Source organism: Thermobia domestica, chromosome 12 (assembly GCF_964235325.1).
Source record: "Thermobia domestica chromosome 12, izTheDome1.hap1.1, whole genome shotgun sequence".
Taxonomy (NCBI): Eukaryota; Metazoa; Arthropoda; class Insecta; order Zygentoma; family Lepismatidae; genus Thermobia; species Thermobia domestica.
This window is the reverse complement of record NC_137465.1, coordinates 229,106,296-229,123,736: the sequence shown is the minus strand read 5'-3', so window position 1 is coordinate 229,123,736 and position 17,441 is coordinate 229,106,296. Positions and strand designations below refer to the sequence as shown.

The 17,441-nt window shown below is 36.0% G+C and overlaps 1 protein-coding gene across 7 annotated transcripts in view; it reads right to left on the bottom strand.

Annotated features, from left to right (window-relative positions):
• The window catches only part of LOC145667094 (uncharacterized), a 57,503-nt gene extending 44,118 nt beyond the window's left edge, over positions 1-13,385 (bottom strand). For 3 of the 7 annotated variants that reach the window (XM_081734821.1, XM_081734815.1, XM_081734820.1), the window contains exons 1-3: positions 13,129-13,270; positions 2,273-2,398; positions 455-571 (exon numbers count right to left, since the gene is read on the bottom strand). In XM_081734821.1, the coding sequence (XP_081590947.1) occupies positions 455-571; positions 2,273-2,354 (199 nt within the window). In that variant the 5' untranslated portion in view covers positions 2,355-2,398; positions 13,129-13,270. Of the gene's footprint in view, positions 1-454; positions 572-2,272; positions 2,399-5,244; positions 5,385-12,655; positions 13,065-13,128 lie in introns of those variants that run through there. The other 4 variants (XM_081734816.1, XM_081734819.1, XM_081734817.1 and 1 more) reach the window with 4 other exon arrangements.
• Between the last annotated feature and the right edge of the window lie 4,056 nt (positions 13,386-17,441).

Here is a 17,441-nt window from a genome sequence, read left to right as displayed (position 1 = left end):
CGTCATCGAAATATTTATGGTTATTGAGAAATCCGAAGAAAAAAAAAAATGAAGCTACTGGGCCTGGGAGGTCCTGCTTGCCCGGATAAGGGTTAATCTTTGGGAAATTGAACGAGAGATTTGTACGCTAAACTTGAACCAAAGAAATGTCACTAGAACGTCAATTTATCAGCTATAATTTACTACTTATTTATTGACTGATTCAATCGGTACCGATTAATTTATACATTATTTTTTCTTAGTAGAACCAGTTGGTGTATATAAATTCACAATGGTGTATAATTCATTCCATCTATATAAATTCTAAGTGTTGTTTAATGGGATTCAGTCATAAACAATGTTGTTGGTGTATATTGTGAAAATTACGAATTGAAGATAATCGGTATATTCTTTCAAAGTCAACTGTTATCATATTTTATTACATTTACCTAGATGTAGCATGTATCAATTTTACCTTTCTTCTTCCGTTGTAACTGATGAAGGTTGATTCGATCACTTGAATAGTCACTCTCGAAACTCGAGTCTTCACTGTCTTCTTTCGACGAACTACTTTGCTGATCTGTAATAAAATCTGGAACAAAGTTGAAATGAAAATAAAAATATATATGTATAATTATTTATATACTCTCAACTTTACCCTTATTTTAAGTGTAGAGTAATACGGTTCTTTACTAGGAAGAGCTTCATGCAATTTCTCGTTAATCAGTAGTATGTGTATTATCCAGTGCACTCAGGGATATAACAGAAGTTTAGTTTCTTAAAAAAAAAAAATGGAAAATTAAAGCACAAGATCATAAATCTTAAAGCTATTACCTTACAAAGCAACCAGAAACATTCTTCGAAATAATGGTTATTCAGTCAACACATTATACTTCGCATTTCCACATCATATTTCCCAAACAGCTACCTCAGTTGTTGCAAAACTGATCGAATAATTTTACTTTTTATTTTATTTTCTTCAAATGCAGAAGACAAGCTTCAGGAAAAAAAAAAAAAAAAAAACCTTCAGTTGACAATCCTGTTCACTCGGGAACGGATGGAATTTTAAATATACGGTATAACTTATGTAACTATCATAAGTTTCTTTTTCTATTTTAAGAAATATTGTATCTTCCGATCGGATGACATCTCTGCGATTTAAGAACTGCTATCGGGCGAATTGTGAAGTACGTAATAAATTGAACTGCTCCGACAGATGAGTGTACGCTATCATCAATAAAAATGACTGCTATAAATTCAAAAGTGTTCAATATGTTTATTATTCAATATGTTGGAATATCCATACTAAATCTTGTTCACTGTTAGAAAAAAAAATCCACGTAATAAACAATAAATATCCCATACAACATCATGACTATCACCAGCTCCATTACCTTAGCTCACTTTTTTTTTTCTATGATTACATTACTGTCAGACTTTGTTCATATTTATATAGTATAGTCCTGAATCTTAAAAAAAGAATCCACGAAAATATATTTTCGAACTTCAATATCACTGATTTGTCTTGGCTTTGTAGCAAATTTAACCCTTTCGAGACACGGGTGACATATTGTGCCCGTGATGATGAATGATGAAAAGTTTTCCCTGGAGGAACCTGGATGTACTGGAGTCAGCCAACAACTGGAACTCAATCCTGCTGGACTGCTAGGGGCGTCGAATTCTCTCTGCGATGATGCACCTTTTACGATGATATTCTTCTACACCTTCAGATGTCAAACTCAATATGTGTCTGCGGCGATGAACCGGCAGAATGGTATTCTCGGAACATGGAGTCGGTCGTCCTCCAATGGTGCGATCTGCTTGCCTCCGATGCTCCTGCACCTTCCTAAACTTCGTGGCGAATACTCCCTGTCGATGTGTCTCCGTGGTTTTGTTTGGCTGTAGAATGATGAGTTAAGCGTCCAAAGAATCGGGAAGTACCAGGCTGTGCTTGAAGGTATGCGGAAAGGCAAGAAGGAAACTAGTCGAGTTTATTGACAATTTCGAAAGTGAAAATTACAAATATGCGATTACAGAGTCTGTCTGGGAATGTACAACCTTAATAGAAGTTTTTATTCCTTTGGATTTTAAAGAGAGTTCATGATTCTGTAGAACATGGTCGCAATTTAATAAAATAATTGAATTTGGCGAAGTTAAAAGTTCGCACAGTTATCTCACAGTCATGTCACTATAACTACACAGATACTTCCCAATATAAACACACAAACTCCTACATGTCCCTAAAGGTTAATAAATACATATACAATGTTAACTTATGAAAATGGTGACTTACCTCTTTTCTGTCCGAATAATACTTTAACTTTTTGTATAACTTCAGGTATGGCACCAAATTCGGAAAATGATTCTTTTGCCATATTTTATGTATGTTTTATAAAAACGCAATAACTATGATATTTTTCTGAAATAATATAAAAAAAAAAGAAAGAAAGATTAGTTACATCAACACTTTAACACAAATATAATCTGATGCAGTTCAAGATTAATTAATATTCACTTGCATTATGTGGCCTGGTAACTCCAATTGGATTGTTACATTATAGATGTGATTTTGGCAACCAATTCTGTTGTCTTTTACTACTAATGAAAATTCAGACTAACAAAAACTTTCGACTAAACAAATATTTTAACAGTTTATTCAACTTAGTCTTAAAAAAAAAATAAAAAAAATAATATAAAATCAGGAATAAACTGCTGGTCACTCTAACATTCTAAATCACAATTTCGTACCTAATACGAAAACAACTAAATTGAGTTAGTGTAGTGTATGTAATGATCACATACATTTAGTATTTTCTGTTACAAAGAATTAAGTTAAATAAAATCTGAAAATATATGTGAAACCAAAGCTTTGCATTATTGTGTAGTAGTCGAAGGCAACAGACTTGGTTCTCGAACTAATCCTGGGAACAACAAGTTTAGGATTCCTAGGTCAGGTAATAGGTGAATGTTAATTAATATTAGATAGATTACTTCAACATTGTTTTGCTACTTAACCCTTGGACTACCAAGGCGGGGGGGGGGGGATATTTTGTGCCCACCACAGTATATTTTTTGTAATTACTCTTGAGTTATTTTTTTTAACATTTTAAGAAAATATGTTAAAAATGACTAAAGCGAATAACGTCGTTCAAATTGAACGTTAGTTTGTCTCATACAATCTGCTACTTTAAATTGGTGGGCACAAAGTACCTCTTCCCCGCCGTTGGTAGGAGATGTGACTGACATTTAAAGCTCATTCAACGAACCTTCTGATCCAGAAGTAAACATTGCAGAATGGTATTACTCCACCAGTCATCGGATGATTGGCTATCGGTCAGCGCTTCTTTCGAGAAGCACGTGCTTGTATCCTGTCCGTGTTTTACATACTTCCCGCACGCTGCCATATTGGAAACTGTGATTCGCGCGTAAGATGGGTCAAAGCCACCTTCTACGCATGCGTATTCTCTTTAGCATTGCATTAATTCAATTTAGTTCTTAGATACAATGTTGTTTCTGTTATTTAACTGTAAGGAAATTGCATTTCTGATAATGAGCCTTATAAGCAACAAAAACATTGAAAAACAGCTTACTTAACAATGGACTATTTTCTTCTGCCGCATAGATGTTCCAAGGCTCTTTAACCAATAAAATGAAGCAATCACCACGTGTATTTGTTTACATGAGGTACTGAACGTTCCTTGAATAAACTTTAGTAGTGTCACTCCTTGATTGTAGTATAATAAATAGCTGTATCCCGCCTTTTCTGAAGTTGGCGGTTAGTTTTATCCACTGTACTGTTCATTTTAAGAGTTTCACGTTAGTGTGTCGCATAAATTTACTATTTTAAGTTGGTGGGCACCAAGTACCCCCCCCCCCCACCGTTGGTAGATGTGACCGACATTTAAAAGTGTCACTTGTAGATGACAGCATAATCAATAGCTGTTTCTCTTATCCTGTGCACTCTTGACTTCAGTCTCTGTAGATTTTTGTGAGAGTTTCTAATTCGTTTCTTTTGCGAGATATATTTAATCTTAACAGGTGGGCACAAAATGATTCCACCTTGGTAGTCCGCGTTACAAAAAAATACCGAAGTAGTGCGAGGGTTAATCGAACCGGAGTCTTTCCAATTGTAATTAGTTTCTATTAAAAACATAATTTAATATGAGTTGCTACACTTAGATTGTTTTTTCTAAATAAAATACATGCACACAAAAAGCTCATGAGCCTCTAGAACAGAGTTTCCCACCTTTTTCAACTTGCGGCACACTACGGGTGTTACTTGGATTCTCGCGGCACACTTATAGATATTATTTGTAAATATAAAACGCAGTGGTATTTTTTCTATGATTATTGATCTCCTTCTCACAGAGAAGAAAGCTCGAACACTGGTTTTTCCCCGTGGTAAATCATTATGCTTATTTTTCATTCTAATTTAAAAATAGAAAACAATTGCAATGAAATATTGGACTCAGGTTTTTAAAAAAATACGCTTTCTCTTTAAAAACTGTATCCAACTTTTCACTAAGAAGCAAGATCACTAAATAATGATCGAACAAACACATCTCTTCTCTTCTACTTTTAAAACACAAATGTAGGTAATTCTTCGAAAGGATTGGATGATATTTTAAATTTTCAAGTTACGAAATAGTATGTAACAATAAAGAAGCAATAATGGTCATAACAATGACAACAAATACTTTCTTCAACATTAGAAATGTACAGAACAGTAATACAGTATGAAACTTAAAATTGTAGATTCATAGTAGAGGTTCATAGTAATGTGAATTACAAATATACATTTTTCCCTGCGTTTTAAAATTTGATTGCTATAAATTTAATAATTTTGTTTCGATTCCTCTCGGCACACCTGCGGCCCATTCACGGCACACCAGTGTGCCTCGGCACACCGGTTGGGAAACGCTGCTCTAGAAAGCTTCATAAAATAAATTATAAGGTTTAAAATAAAATGAGAAGGTTAAACATTTCTCCTAAGTTTATACAAGCTATTTATTCTTAAGAAAATAATAAACACACTATAAATCTCAAATTCAAAATCTGAATCAGTCATTTCTGTTTATTTTCTTGTCACACGGTAGTGTAACAGTACGGAAAGTGGGTAACCACTATACACTTAATGTTTTGTAACAAACTTCCCAAGAATTGTATCAAAATTACTTAACATAAATATTCAACCATTTCATAATAAACTGGATGAATTAGTAGAATATCTGAAAAATTAAGTATTGTCTTAGGGAAAAAGCTCACCTCTTGATCGAGAGTCTCCTAGTTCGATTCCCGGCGATGTGAATTTAAGGAAGACAACATTATGTCTAAGTGTTTTCTCCCACATTCATTTTCAATGACCATTCGTCTTCCTCTTCAGATCATTTGAGTACTGTTTTGTTGGTTGCGTGTTACAGAAAACTAGTTTGAAGTAAATTTACATGTATTAAAAAAAGAAAATGAAATGGCAAATTATTCTTGTAGAATAAATCAGAAAGCTGTTGGTACTTCTGTATTTGTTGGCAAAAGGCTGGACTATCCATTTTTTACGCCAAATTCTTCGTTACAACTTTTTTTTTTTTTTCAAATTTTTATTCTGTATTATTGAATACACAGTTCGATGCATAGAAAATGTTACAAAAATAAGTCCAACTTAGGAACAAACTCTTGCGCCGTGTGCTTATCCATTCAGAAATACACTTCTCATCGACTAACTACTTCTGGTATTCAACACAATTCACCCTCTCCACCACCTCTCCTTGTCTAAAGCGGTGTGTGACGTAATATACTCTTTCCATTTAGACGAAGAAAGAAAGAAAACCAGTTTACGATGTTTATAGCTCTAAAACCGTCTCTTTCATTTGTTTATTCTCAAATGCCTTTCTAGAGCCTGAATAAAACAAAATGTTCCCATAGCTTCATAAACACCCATATTTGCATTCTTTTCCTTATTCAAAGGCTGCATATCAACCTAGGAAAAGGTTCCCTGTGAAATCTATGGAAATTGTTAATCATGGCAGTAGGTTTTGTGCTTCCCAAAGTCTGTAATGCAAGCGCAGAGCTCTAAAAACTACCGACAGAAATGAGTGTTATTCATTTCTTTTCAGTAATTGCAAGCAATGTTACAGTTGGAGTCATTTGGGTAGGACAGAAGGTCTCCCTTGAGGTTGATAGATGCATATTGTTTGATCACATGTATAGTAATTCACTAATAAGAAAAGTTCGATCTCAGCTCGCGCCAAGTAAAATTTGTAGAGGACAAACACCGTGTGCATGGATTCTCTCGTTTCCTTCTCTATCTCTCTATGAATATATTCATAGCACAATGGTGCAGATGAAGTTGAGCTTTTTGGCAATCTTCAGTTTGGAAAACGAGAAAAAAAAGCCACCACATTGATATTGAAAAAGTAGTCAACGAATCCTCTCCGAAAAATATCCCACGCATAATTGTTTTTCAGATGGTAATTTATAGGTATATTAAGGGGTTAAAATTCCTCCATAGTTAGGGGTTAGACACTAAACCATCCCTAATAAGGGAGGAAGGTGACATGTAAAAGTAGTCAAATACGAATGATATTAGTGACAAATTCATAGTTTTCGGGGTCGCAAAGAAGAATAGTCACACTGTCGATGATGATTAAGTACCAGTTAAGCCTTGGTTGGCATGGAGGTCACAGTGGGAGGGTGACAGGCAAAAGAATCAAAAACGCTCTACATTTGTGTCGAATGCATAGGTTTCGAGATCACTGACATAAATAGTGCCATTCCAGGTGTAGTACATGTCCAAGGTTGGATCCATTAGCATGGGGGACAGAGGAAAAACCGAAGATTTCCGAACAGCTCCTTTGGCTTGAGTTTCAATACACTGAGAGTAAAAAGTGGTAATGCACAAATACCGGTATCACATCCGGACCTATCAGAGATATGATTTCTGGGGCATTGTCGTTGCTCCAGGGAAGCATTACCCACTGATCACACCTAAAATCGTCACTGTTTTGCAGGGGCATAGGCAGAAATTTATTTCAGGGATTGAAAGCTTTTTGAGGGGTCTAAATTCAATATAAGGACATACTGTACTAAAATGTCTAACATAATCTCTAAAAATAGGTAAAATTTACAGATAAGTAGTGATATCGGGGGGCAGGGGACTCTGGACGGCCAGGACCTACATTCTCTGTATGTCCCTGCTGCTCTGAGTAGTCATAAGCTTCTCTTCAAATATACAAGACATACCATGTATATAAGAAATACCATTTTCCACTTTTGTACGGCTAAAAACAAGTGAGGAGCGCTCATGTGAAATGCCACTATTCATCTCTTCGAACCAGAAAACTGTGAATTCGACACCAATATCTTGAGTATTCTATTACATTTCTACATGTCATCTCTTCCCCTCCTAGGAATGGTTTACCCCTCCCTTCTCACACACACACACACACACAGTAAGTTGCTATACATATACAAATTCCTTTGAACTTCCTGGTCCTAGGGAAGTTCCCTGGGATGGGAGTCCTGGTATGTTGCATTCTATGGTAGCAATGGATTTTTTTTTTTTTTTTTTTTTTTTAATTACCGCCCGACTGTCATCGTTGTGCAAACATTCAGCATGATATCACGTAGTGAAATGAATTACATTAAGGTTGTAGGGTTTAATATAAAAGTGGAAATATCGCAAGTCAAAAAAAGCATGTAATAACAAATATATTTGAAAATAATTTCGATTTACACTAGTGGCAACTACATTTACTTGAAACTTGAACTCCTGGAGTGCACAGTATGAGCGTAGCTAAAAGAAAAAGTCAATAAGAATGGTCGGGATTCGAACTTACGACCATCCAAATAGGAATTCCTTACACTGAACATTCATATAACAGATAATGACGCAAAGTATTTGGCACTACTTTATCATATAGTTCTATCAAATACAACTTAATTAACATAATAGGAATAAACTTTTACTACTTTAAAAAGTGTTCCTGAACAAGTGAAAGTTCATTACACACCTTGTAACTAAGCTACAAAAGGTGTGCGTCCCATCAGAACGGCGCATCTACCGAGTCAAACGTTAGGAATATCCCATTCTAGTACGTAGTTATAGGAAAAGTATGTGCCAGACTACATAAGAATTCTCCGTGGTTGAATGGATAAAGTGATGGTTCGATAACTAAAAGGTTCGTGGATCGAAACCCGGCTCAGAAACTAAAGATTTTTTTAAAAAATTCTTAATTCCTGAGATCTTAAGATCTTTCTCTTCCTACGCAATCATCTAATGCTCTAGAGAGAGTTCTCCATCTTAGTTCGACAACTGCCTAATGCGATCCTCGCAGTTCGGAACCTTTCCTTCTTCTGTTTCACAACGTCACAATTTTCGTCATAATACGGATGCTGGCCGATCAGTATTTTTCTCCAATTCTAAACTTGTATATGTAAATCATTCCTTTCTTTCTCCATATCTGAATCTATCTATCTCTCTCTCTCAATGTCGTCCATGAACTCATATGGCTTGGGATCAAACCTTCGACTCTTGAAACCAAATGTAAGCGTTCTAGCAATGTGCTATCTAGGTTTGTTGTTAAAAGCAGTGTCATTTTAGATTTTAACATGACCAAAGATTAGAGATTACTCACCCAAGTGAGATTCTCCGCCGACATAATACAAGGGCTGAGCAACAAAAACCGAGACTGATTATTGTACCGCAGTTTCTTTTGCTGCCGAATGCAGACATGTTTGATAGTTGAAAGAGTTGTGTTTCATGTATATTCTCACTAGGTGGCAGCATTTTCGTATCGGTAGTTGGGAGTAATCCGCTGTGTTTTTTATACACTGCTTCCATTTTGCCTTACAATGTGCTGTGTATATGCATACAATGGAGGTTAAGAATAGTATGGAGAAATAAAGTTTTGTTTTCGTTTGAAGCATATAGCTTCTGAAACATACGAAAAGCTCAAAGAAGCTCACGGTGAAAATGCATTTTCTCGAGCAACAGTGTTTCGGTGGTTCAAAGAATTCAAAGGACGAGTTTCATGCGTTAAGCAACGTGGATCTGGAGTTTCGGCCTCTGGTGTAACAGAAAGAAACATCAATACGGTACTGCTGCTGTGATTGTCCGTGAAGATCGAAGGATAACATTACGTAAACTAAGTGAAGTGTTGGTAATTTCATATGGTAGGGTTTTTTTTTTTTTTTTTTTTTTTTTTTTTTTTAAATAATGCACGATCACCTCCATATGTCCCGTGTTTATGCCCGTTGGGTACGACGACTGTTGACTCCGGAACAACCTTGCTTGAGCTTTTCGTGTGTTTCAGCTGTATGGTTCAAGCGAAAAGAAAACTTCATTGCTCCATACTGTTCTTCTCGTGTAACCTCCATTGTATGCATGTTGTGAGGCGAAATAGAAAGTGTCTAAAACACAGCGGATTACTCCCAACCTACCGATACGACAATGCTGCCACCTAGTGAGAGTATGCATGAAACACAACTCTTTCAGCTATCGAACGTGCCGGCATTAAGCAACAAAGGAAACGTGCCGGCATTAAGTAACAAAGGAAACTACGTTATAATGATCAGTCTCAAAACTGAAATGAAATCTTAAATTTTACGTCCCACGTTTTTTGTCGGGTAGGCTAAAGGAGACGGTGATAATGAGAAATGGAGGAAATGGTGGAATGAAGAAAGTGGGAGGAAACGGGAGAACTCACGGTGTTTGTTCTCCAAAAAGATTACTTGGAGCGAGACGGGATCGATCTTTTCTTTATGAGTGAATTACTATACATGCGATCAAACAATATGTTTTTATCAAGCTCAAGGAAGGGGAAATTACATCCTCCTGTCCTGCCCAAATGACGCCAACAGGAACATTTGCTTGCAATTACTGAAAAGAAATGAATAACACTCATTTCTGTCGGTAGTTTCTAGAGCTCTGCGCCCGAATTACAGACTTTGGGAAGCACAAAACCTACTGTCATGATTAACAATTTCCATAGATTTCACAAGGAGCCTTTTCCTAGGTTGATATGCAGCCTTTGAATAAGGAAAAGAATGCAAATAAGGGTGTTTATGAAGCAATGGGAACATTTTGTTTTATTCAGGCTCTAGAAAGGCATTTGAGAACAAACAAATGAAAGAGACGGTTTTACAGCTATAAACATCGTAAACTGGTTTTATTTCTTTCTTCGTCTTAATGGAAAGAGTATATTACGTCACACACTGCTTTAGACAAGGAGTTGGTGGAGGGGGGTGAGTTGGGTTGAATGCCAGAATTTGTCGATGAAAAACGTATTTCTGAATGCATAAGCACACGGCGCAAGGGTTTGTTCCTGTTTGTAACATTTTCTATGCATCGAACTGTACCATGAATTACTGAAGATGAACTAGTAATCATGGTATTTGGTGTGCAATCTGTTTGTACTTCGAATGTGATTGTACGTGTGTTTTATTTACCTGTATCTTAATGTACATCGTACTGTTTAAATGCATATAAAAAATAACTCTCGTAAAAGAACAAATTCTGCTGTAAACATTATTGTGAGTACTCAGAAATATCAATAGGCTATACTATAGCACTTGTAATGTTTTCATCTAGTAACCCTGTACGGCTTATTTACTTTATGTGAATGCATCGCGGGTGGAAATGAATATCTTATAAAACTGCACCCAAGGAATTCCTCCATCTAAAAGTTTCATTGTTTCTGCCATGCATATACCCAATGGAGGTTAACTGTCGCAGACGGCAGCCCCGAAATACGAATTCAGGGACAAATAAGCAGAAAAAAGGTGAGCATGAGAATACCAAAAAAAAAAAAAAGTAATAGAAGTTATCAATGTGGGGTATTTAATCAGGGAGAAAAAGCAAGTTAAATTCTGGACCATATGAGTTCGTGTATTGATGCGATATTAAGTAAACAGGCAATATGGCAGCGTTTCAAACCCACTGTCTCATTAATTAACCTTGTACGCGTATGCTGCGATAATATAGGAACATATAGAAATGTAGAGAGGAAACTAATAAGAGTTCAGTTCCGTCTGAATCAAATATGGTGAAATGAAGGAAAATTTTGGATGCCATCCTATTTTATGGAGGCATGAATTTGTAAGGAAGAAATGTGTTACTTGATTTCACAACAGGATTGTACAAGTAACGAAACTATCTCGGGATCTTACCTCTTACATATATAATAAGGTAGAAATACGTAATGCAAAGCATGCTTCTTACCACATAGTACTCTGTTAGAAAGATATGATGAAATGAAGTGTTACATGTATACACTGTCCGAAGTGGTTATAGAAGTGTCGTAAAGCTGTGCCACACGTAAGTTATTTGTTCGTATGCCATATAAACTGTTTTTCCGCTACAATTTTGTGCGCATACCAACCGTCACTGACGCGCCTGTTCACTACAGACGCACCTACGTTGCCGCTAGACTCCAATTGTTGCGTATCTGCCTACTCCGTTGGATAGGATTCGTGGCTTTTAGTAAGCACCTAGCACAAGTTGGTCTGTGTTTTAAAGTTAATTCGTGTTTCATGCACTTCAGTATTTATGCCATATGTGCACACACTAGTTATATTCTGTCCTCCTAAAGCCAATCTGCACCCATTAACATAGTTTTTCTACTAAGGAACTTTCAAAGGCAGTAAAAATTCATTTCCTGCTAAGAGAAGCTCTTCTTTCATGAATATAAGTATCCTCTAGTGTGGCAACCAAATACAGGAAAGCAGTATTTTTATATAGGTCTACGTTTTGTGATTTTTGATATCCCCGGGACATGTATTTGATAGAGAACTCTGCCCCTAAGTCTCCTCTCTAAAAGTTTATCAATGTAATACTGTAGTAGAGTATGGTTTATACAGCTGGTTAGAAACATGAGAAGGTAAAGATTAATTGTTTTCGTTATTTCTGAACAGCGCGTAGTTGCGGCAGCACTTAGCAGTTGGAAAGTACTAATTTTGCGCTGAAATGCAATACAGATGAATATATATCCAGTGAAGAATACACATAAATATGAAAATGAGAAATATTTTTGATCAACAGTTAAGACTGAACGAGGAAATGAAAGAGTCAGAAAGGGAAGTTTCTAGAAGACAGGTCCTCCTATATAGATTAGAATCTAGGTTGGTTCCTTTCTGTACCAAAGTTTAACATATAATCCACACAGTATTGCCGAGCGAGCATTAGAGAGTTAAAGCGGGGTAGAGCCCCGCAGGCCACATTGTTCTCTGTCTTTATTACAGCTAAAGGGGTAGCGGGACCTATGTCCTAGAACCTTGCCGTCAGAAATCTACTTAAGGTATATTAAAATAACAAATAAATAGTTATACAACGTTGAAAAGAGGTTCATGTGAGTCAATCCCGGGGTCACCATCTGCGGAAGATTAACCTTCGGTGATCCTGTAAAGTATACCCGCATGTCATAAGTCACACTGGTACCATAAAAGGTAGGTAGTATACATCATTGTTCTTGAAATTAAGTTCATTTCTGTCAATCGTAGTTGATACACAAACTCAATCTGCGGGTCTATAATTATTTCACTGAAGCTCGACCAGTTCAAAATTACAGAGCTCTATATGCCAACTCTTTAAAATTTTACCCAACCATATAAATAACGCAATAAGAACAGGGGCATTACATGCCAGTTTACACAAATTATACAGAATGCATGTCTGGCGACTTACTAGTAATCATTATTAAGACGTACACGTGATCCCTTTCATGCTTTACTTTCTAATTTCTGGTCTGGACACTTGACTAGAACTGAAATCGTTTACACAAAATTATTCCGAATACTGGTTTCCTTATTGTGAAAGATGTATGTGCTGTCAAGTCCTACATAACATTGCGCATCTAAATTATATCTATACCGTCAATCGAAATCATTGGCGCGTGTATGCATATGGAACGTTAAGTAGTATTACAATATTTAATGACTGGAACTGCTTGAACAATTTGCATGATGCTAAAGCATATAAAGTGTGGAATTTCATACGTTCTCCACAGCAAAGAAATCTTTGAAGAAATTTTCGCAAGTACAAATTCATATATAGAAACATTATGTAACATGCAAGTACTTTGCTGTTTAGCGCAATCGACCACAAAATGTGGCACGTTATACTACGATCAATGTAGTGAGCTCTCACATACAACCTACCGTAACATAAATTATTTTTTAAAACAGCAAGTCCAGACGTTAAGACTGAACTCCAATTAAACAAAATAAACACCTTTCACACACATTCAATTAAATTCTAAACAAACACAACATATATCAAATACAGACACATTTTTTAGTCAATTACTTCCTTCGCATTCCAGTGTTTCACACCTGGGAAAATATTCCCACTTTGAAAACCAATTTTCCCACGTAGTCTCATATTTCCTCTTTTGGAATACATAAGTGCTTAAATTGAATTCTCAAAACAATGCAACAAAAGTGGTCATTGTCATTTCAGTAAGTTTTAATAGGTATAAAATTCCAGTGGATAAATTTCAACATGTATGGTATCATTTCATCTTATAATTTTTGGAATCATTAGAATTCCCTCGTAGCCCGTGATTAATTGTTTATGAATTGGAAATATTGTCACCTGAGCACAAGGACGTTTTATGTGTCGGTGTCTTTGATATTAAGAAATTGCTCTTAATATTGATGGTTGATGGTCATACATACATAGTACACGTTAAGTTTAAAGGGGCCGCAATTGTGAAAATTTATGAGTAAGATTCAGTATTCTACATTGGTAAGGAACACATTTTTACAGGCGGAAAAAATAAATGGAAAAGAAAATCAAACGTAAAGTTGCATGATATTGGGACGCAGACAAGGTTGGACGACGACAAGTCTGGACACTTAATTTTGGTCGCTCCCGACAAGGTTGGACGACGACAAGCTTGGACACTTCTCAGTTTATCCTCATGCGCCCAGTGCTCTGTCATTAACGGCAGATCCATTTCCGTGAGGTAAGTAAAAAGCTTCCATTGGTGCGATCTCCCGCTAATCTCTTCGTAGCAAGCGGGTCCAAACTGATAAATACCGCTGTTTTTTTTTTCGGTCTGTATTCACTTGGAAAACCACTCTTAACTTCCCTAAATTATTGATTTAAATAAATATGAGACTTATTATTTTTTTAAAAAAAATAATAAGCCTAGGCCTATAATATATAATCCTTTCCATATAAAAATAGCATTCAAGTTGAATATTTACATTCAATTATAGGGCACCTCAATAAGCTGACATTCATATATTTGTAAAAAAAAAAAAAAAAAAAAAAAAATCTTTAAGTACCAGTTTACCAAAAGTCTGCTTTTATCAAAATCAAGATTGAAATTTATTCTGTTTTGACAGGTGGCGAATATCACAATTGTAAATCATTAAAATGAAATTTGCTTTCACCGGAAATAAATTTCTGAATTCTCATTGGCTGTTGAGAAAGGGTTTGTGTGTGACCCAGGATCCTTTAAATAGTTTGTTTTTATTGAAAAAATAATTGTGATTGTTGTATTGATTTTCTTCTAATAAAATGCCTCTGACCCATATAATGATGAGAAACAAAATGTGTCTTCACCAGAATTGTTGCTCTTGTTTAAATGTGTATTGGAGCCCTATGAATGACGAAATGAGACTAACGTTTATAAAGTCCTGCTAGGGTTCTCTGTTAGTCGTTTGACAAGTTATTGTAGCACCATAAAGAAACAAACCAGGTTCCCGAATTATTACGGTATCTCAGATAATTCTCCTTCATACACACTCACACATTTTAACAGTAAAATTACTATTCGTTTGACAGGTTATTTTTAACCAGTACCAAATCAGGAATAGATTTGTGAAGAAAGTCTAATGCAGATATGGGCGGTAATTCCTGTAGCTGAAAAATATCATTGCTTCGTTTGGTTTTCTGTGATTTCAGCCTTTTCTTAAAACAGTCTTCGATGCTAAAGCATAAATATCATCAAATGGCTGTCATTGCCTCGTGATACACACAATTTTAGAAAACAGTTTGATTTTTTTTTTTTTTTTTGAGTGTGGTTCTGTCATCAGCACGCCATTTAAAGAATCAGTTTTTTTTTTAAAAAAAAAAAGCTTAGTATAGGGAACGATTTTATACCTAAGTAGCACTTTACTTTTTTAACGTCACCAACCTAACTCACATTTAATGTAAAAGGGACAAACTACTTCGTGAAAATTCGATGGGATTGCTGCAAAATCAATTGACCTGTTTTCTAAATTATTTAATATAATCTATTAAATTACAAATGCCTGCAGAAAGCTACGAAAAATATCCTAATATTATAGCTATTCATGCGCAGGTCTGAACTAAATCAGTACGCAGTTTCGCTTTCATTTGTTTTCATAGTTACAGTCTCTTGTTTTGATCTGCCATCTATTAACAAGAATATAAAACAGGTTCAATACCTCTATGATCGTGTAAAAGTTGTTTCAAGTCCGTTCGAGACTCTTGTTCAAGTGTCTCGAACAACACTCCTTTGAACGTGTAAATTTGAGGTATTGAATGGTCTTGTTCAAGCTCTCTTGGATCGTCTACAAACAGCATTAGAACAGGACCGAAACGAAATTTCTTGAACGAAACTATTGAATTCAAGACTAAAATGATGTCAGTGCTGACGTCTTTTTCATCAAATAGTCTTGAATGGTCTTGAACAAGTCTTGTTCAAGCTTTCTTGGATCGTCTACAAGCAGTATAAGAGGAAAGAGGGTCAATTTCTATAATATAAAAATTTCCCACTGCTTATGAGGTTTGGGCAGAAAACTCTTTTCCTTTATGTCTCGGTTCGTCCAGTTAAGCAAATGAGAGTACAAAGTGGACGATTAATTAGGTTCTTTTAATTAATTTTAACATGTTGACGTAGTTTATTTTTTAAATGTGTTTTCTTTCACATTCTATTCTAAACATTCTTAATTTGTTGTAATTATTAAACACGTTTAATAAACATAAAACAGACTAAACCCCATTTGGGGAGCCATGAGTTTGTTTTGGGTGTTAAGCTATCATTTACCATCCGTGACATAACCTTTGATTTAACTTCACGTACAATCAATGGCTCAGGTCTCAAAAATGTAATTTATCTGAAATATATTATTATTATTATTATTATTATTATTATTATTATTATTATTATTATTATTATTATTATTATTATTATTATTATTATTATTATTATTATTAGTTAATGCCAACGGTAACAGCTATGTTAGTAATACTAAAATTATTATTAATAATGGTAATGAACAAAGAGTAGTTTAATTATATACTAGTATGACAACTATTTGCTACAGAAAGACTTGAATAAAATAATTATATGTGTAAAAATAATTTACTTCAAATCCAAGGATCTTATAAAATAGATGATCTGCCCATATGTATCTTCATCCTATTAAATCAATAAAGCCAAAAAACAACCGAGAATCGGCACGTCTGATTGGTTACTCTCGTTTATGCCATCGTCTGATTGGCTACTTTCATTTCCGCTATGATTGTTGGCTCAAAACATTGCGATCCTATTGGGTGGAGTAGGGATGGCAAAACTGTGACGTATAGCTTCAAGATTTTGTTGTAAGGACAGATCCTCTATTTTATAAGATCCTTGTTCAAATCAGTAGAAAGAAAGCAAAATTGATGACGTATATAACTAAAATACAATATTATGTTACTAATACGAGATCAATGGTGTGGAAATAGAAAAGAACAGACATTATGAAAGATCTGGGAATCACATTTGACAGGCAGTTATAATTTTGTCTCCATACGAATGCTATCATGCAAAGAGCACGAAAGGACAATAGGTTTATTTATTTTATTTCAGAACGATAGAATATGTACTTATACAAATTAATTGTAATAACTAAGCTAGAATCTGGTTCTGTAATATGAAACAGTATGTCTAAAACTTTGACTAACAGGTTGATAGCATTCTTGGCACGGACGCGAGGTGTCACGTCAGAAGGGCCCGGACAAAAGGGCGAGGACAAAAAGGCCCGAGTCAAAACGGCCCCGCGTCAAAAGGGCCCCGGTCATAAGGGCCCGACTCAAAAGAGCCCGAGTCAAAAGGGCCCCGCGTCAAAAGGGCCCCGGTCATAAGGGCCCGAGTCAAAAGGGCCCCGCGTCAAAAGGGCCCCGGTCATAAGGGCCCGAGTCAAAAGGGCCCCGCGTCAAAAAAGCCCCGGTTATAAGGGCCCGAGTCAAAACGGCCACGCGTCAAAAGAGCCCCGGTCATAAGGGCCCGAGTCAAAAGGGCCCCGCGTCAAAAGGGCCCCGCGTCAAAAGGGCCCCGGTCATAAGGGCCCGAGTCAAAATGGCCCTGCGTCCAAAGATGCCGGGTCAAAAGGGTCCCCGGCAAAAGGGCGCGAGTCAAAAAGGCCCTGAGCCAAAAGGGGCCCCGAGTCAAAAGGACCCCGCGATCAAAGGGCCTCACATCAAAAAAGCCTGAGATATAGCGTTTTATTAG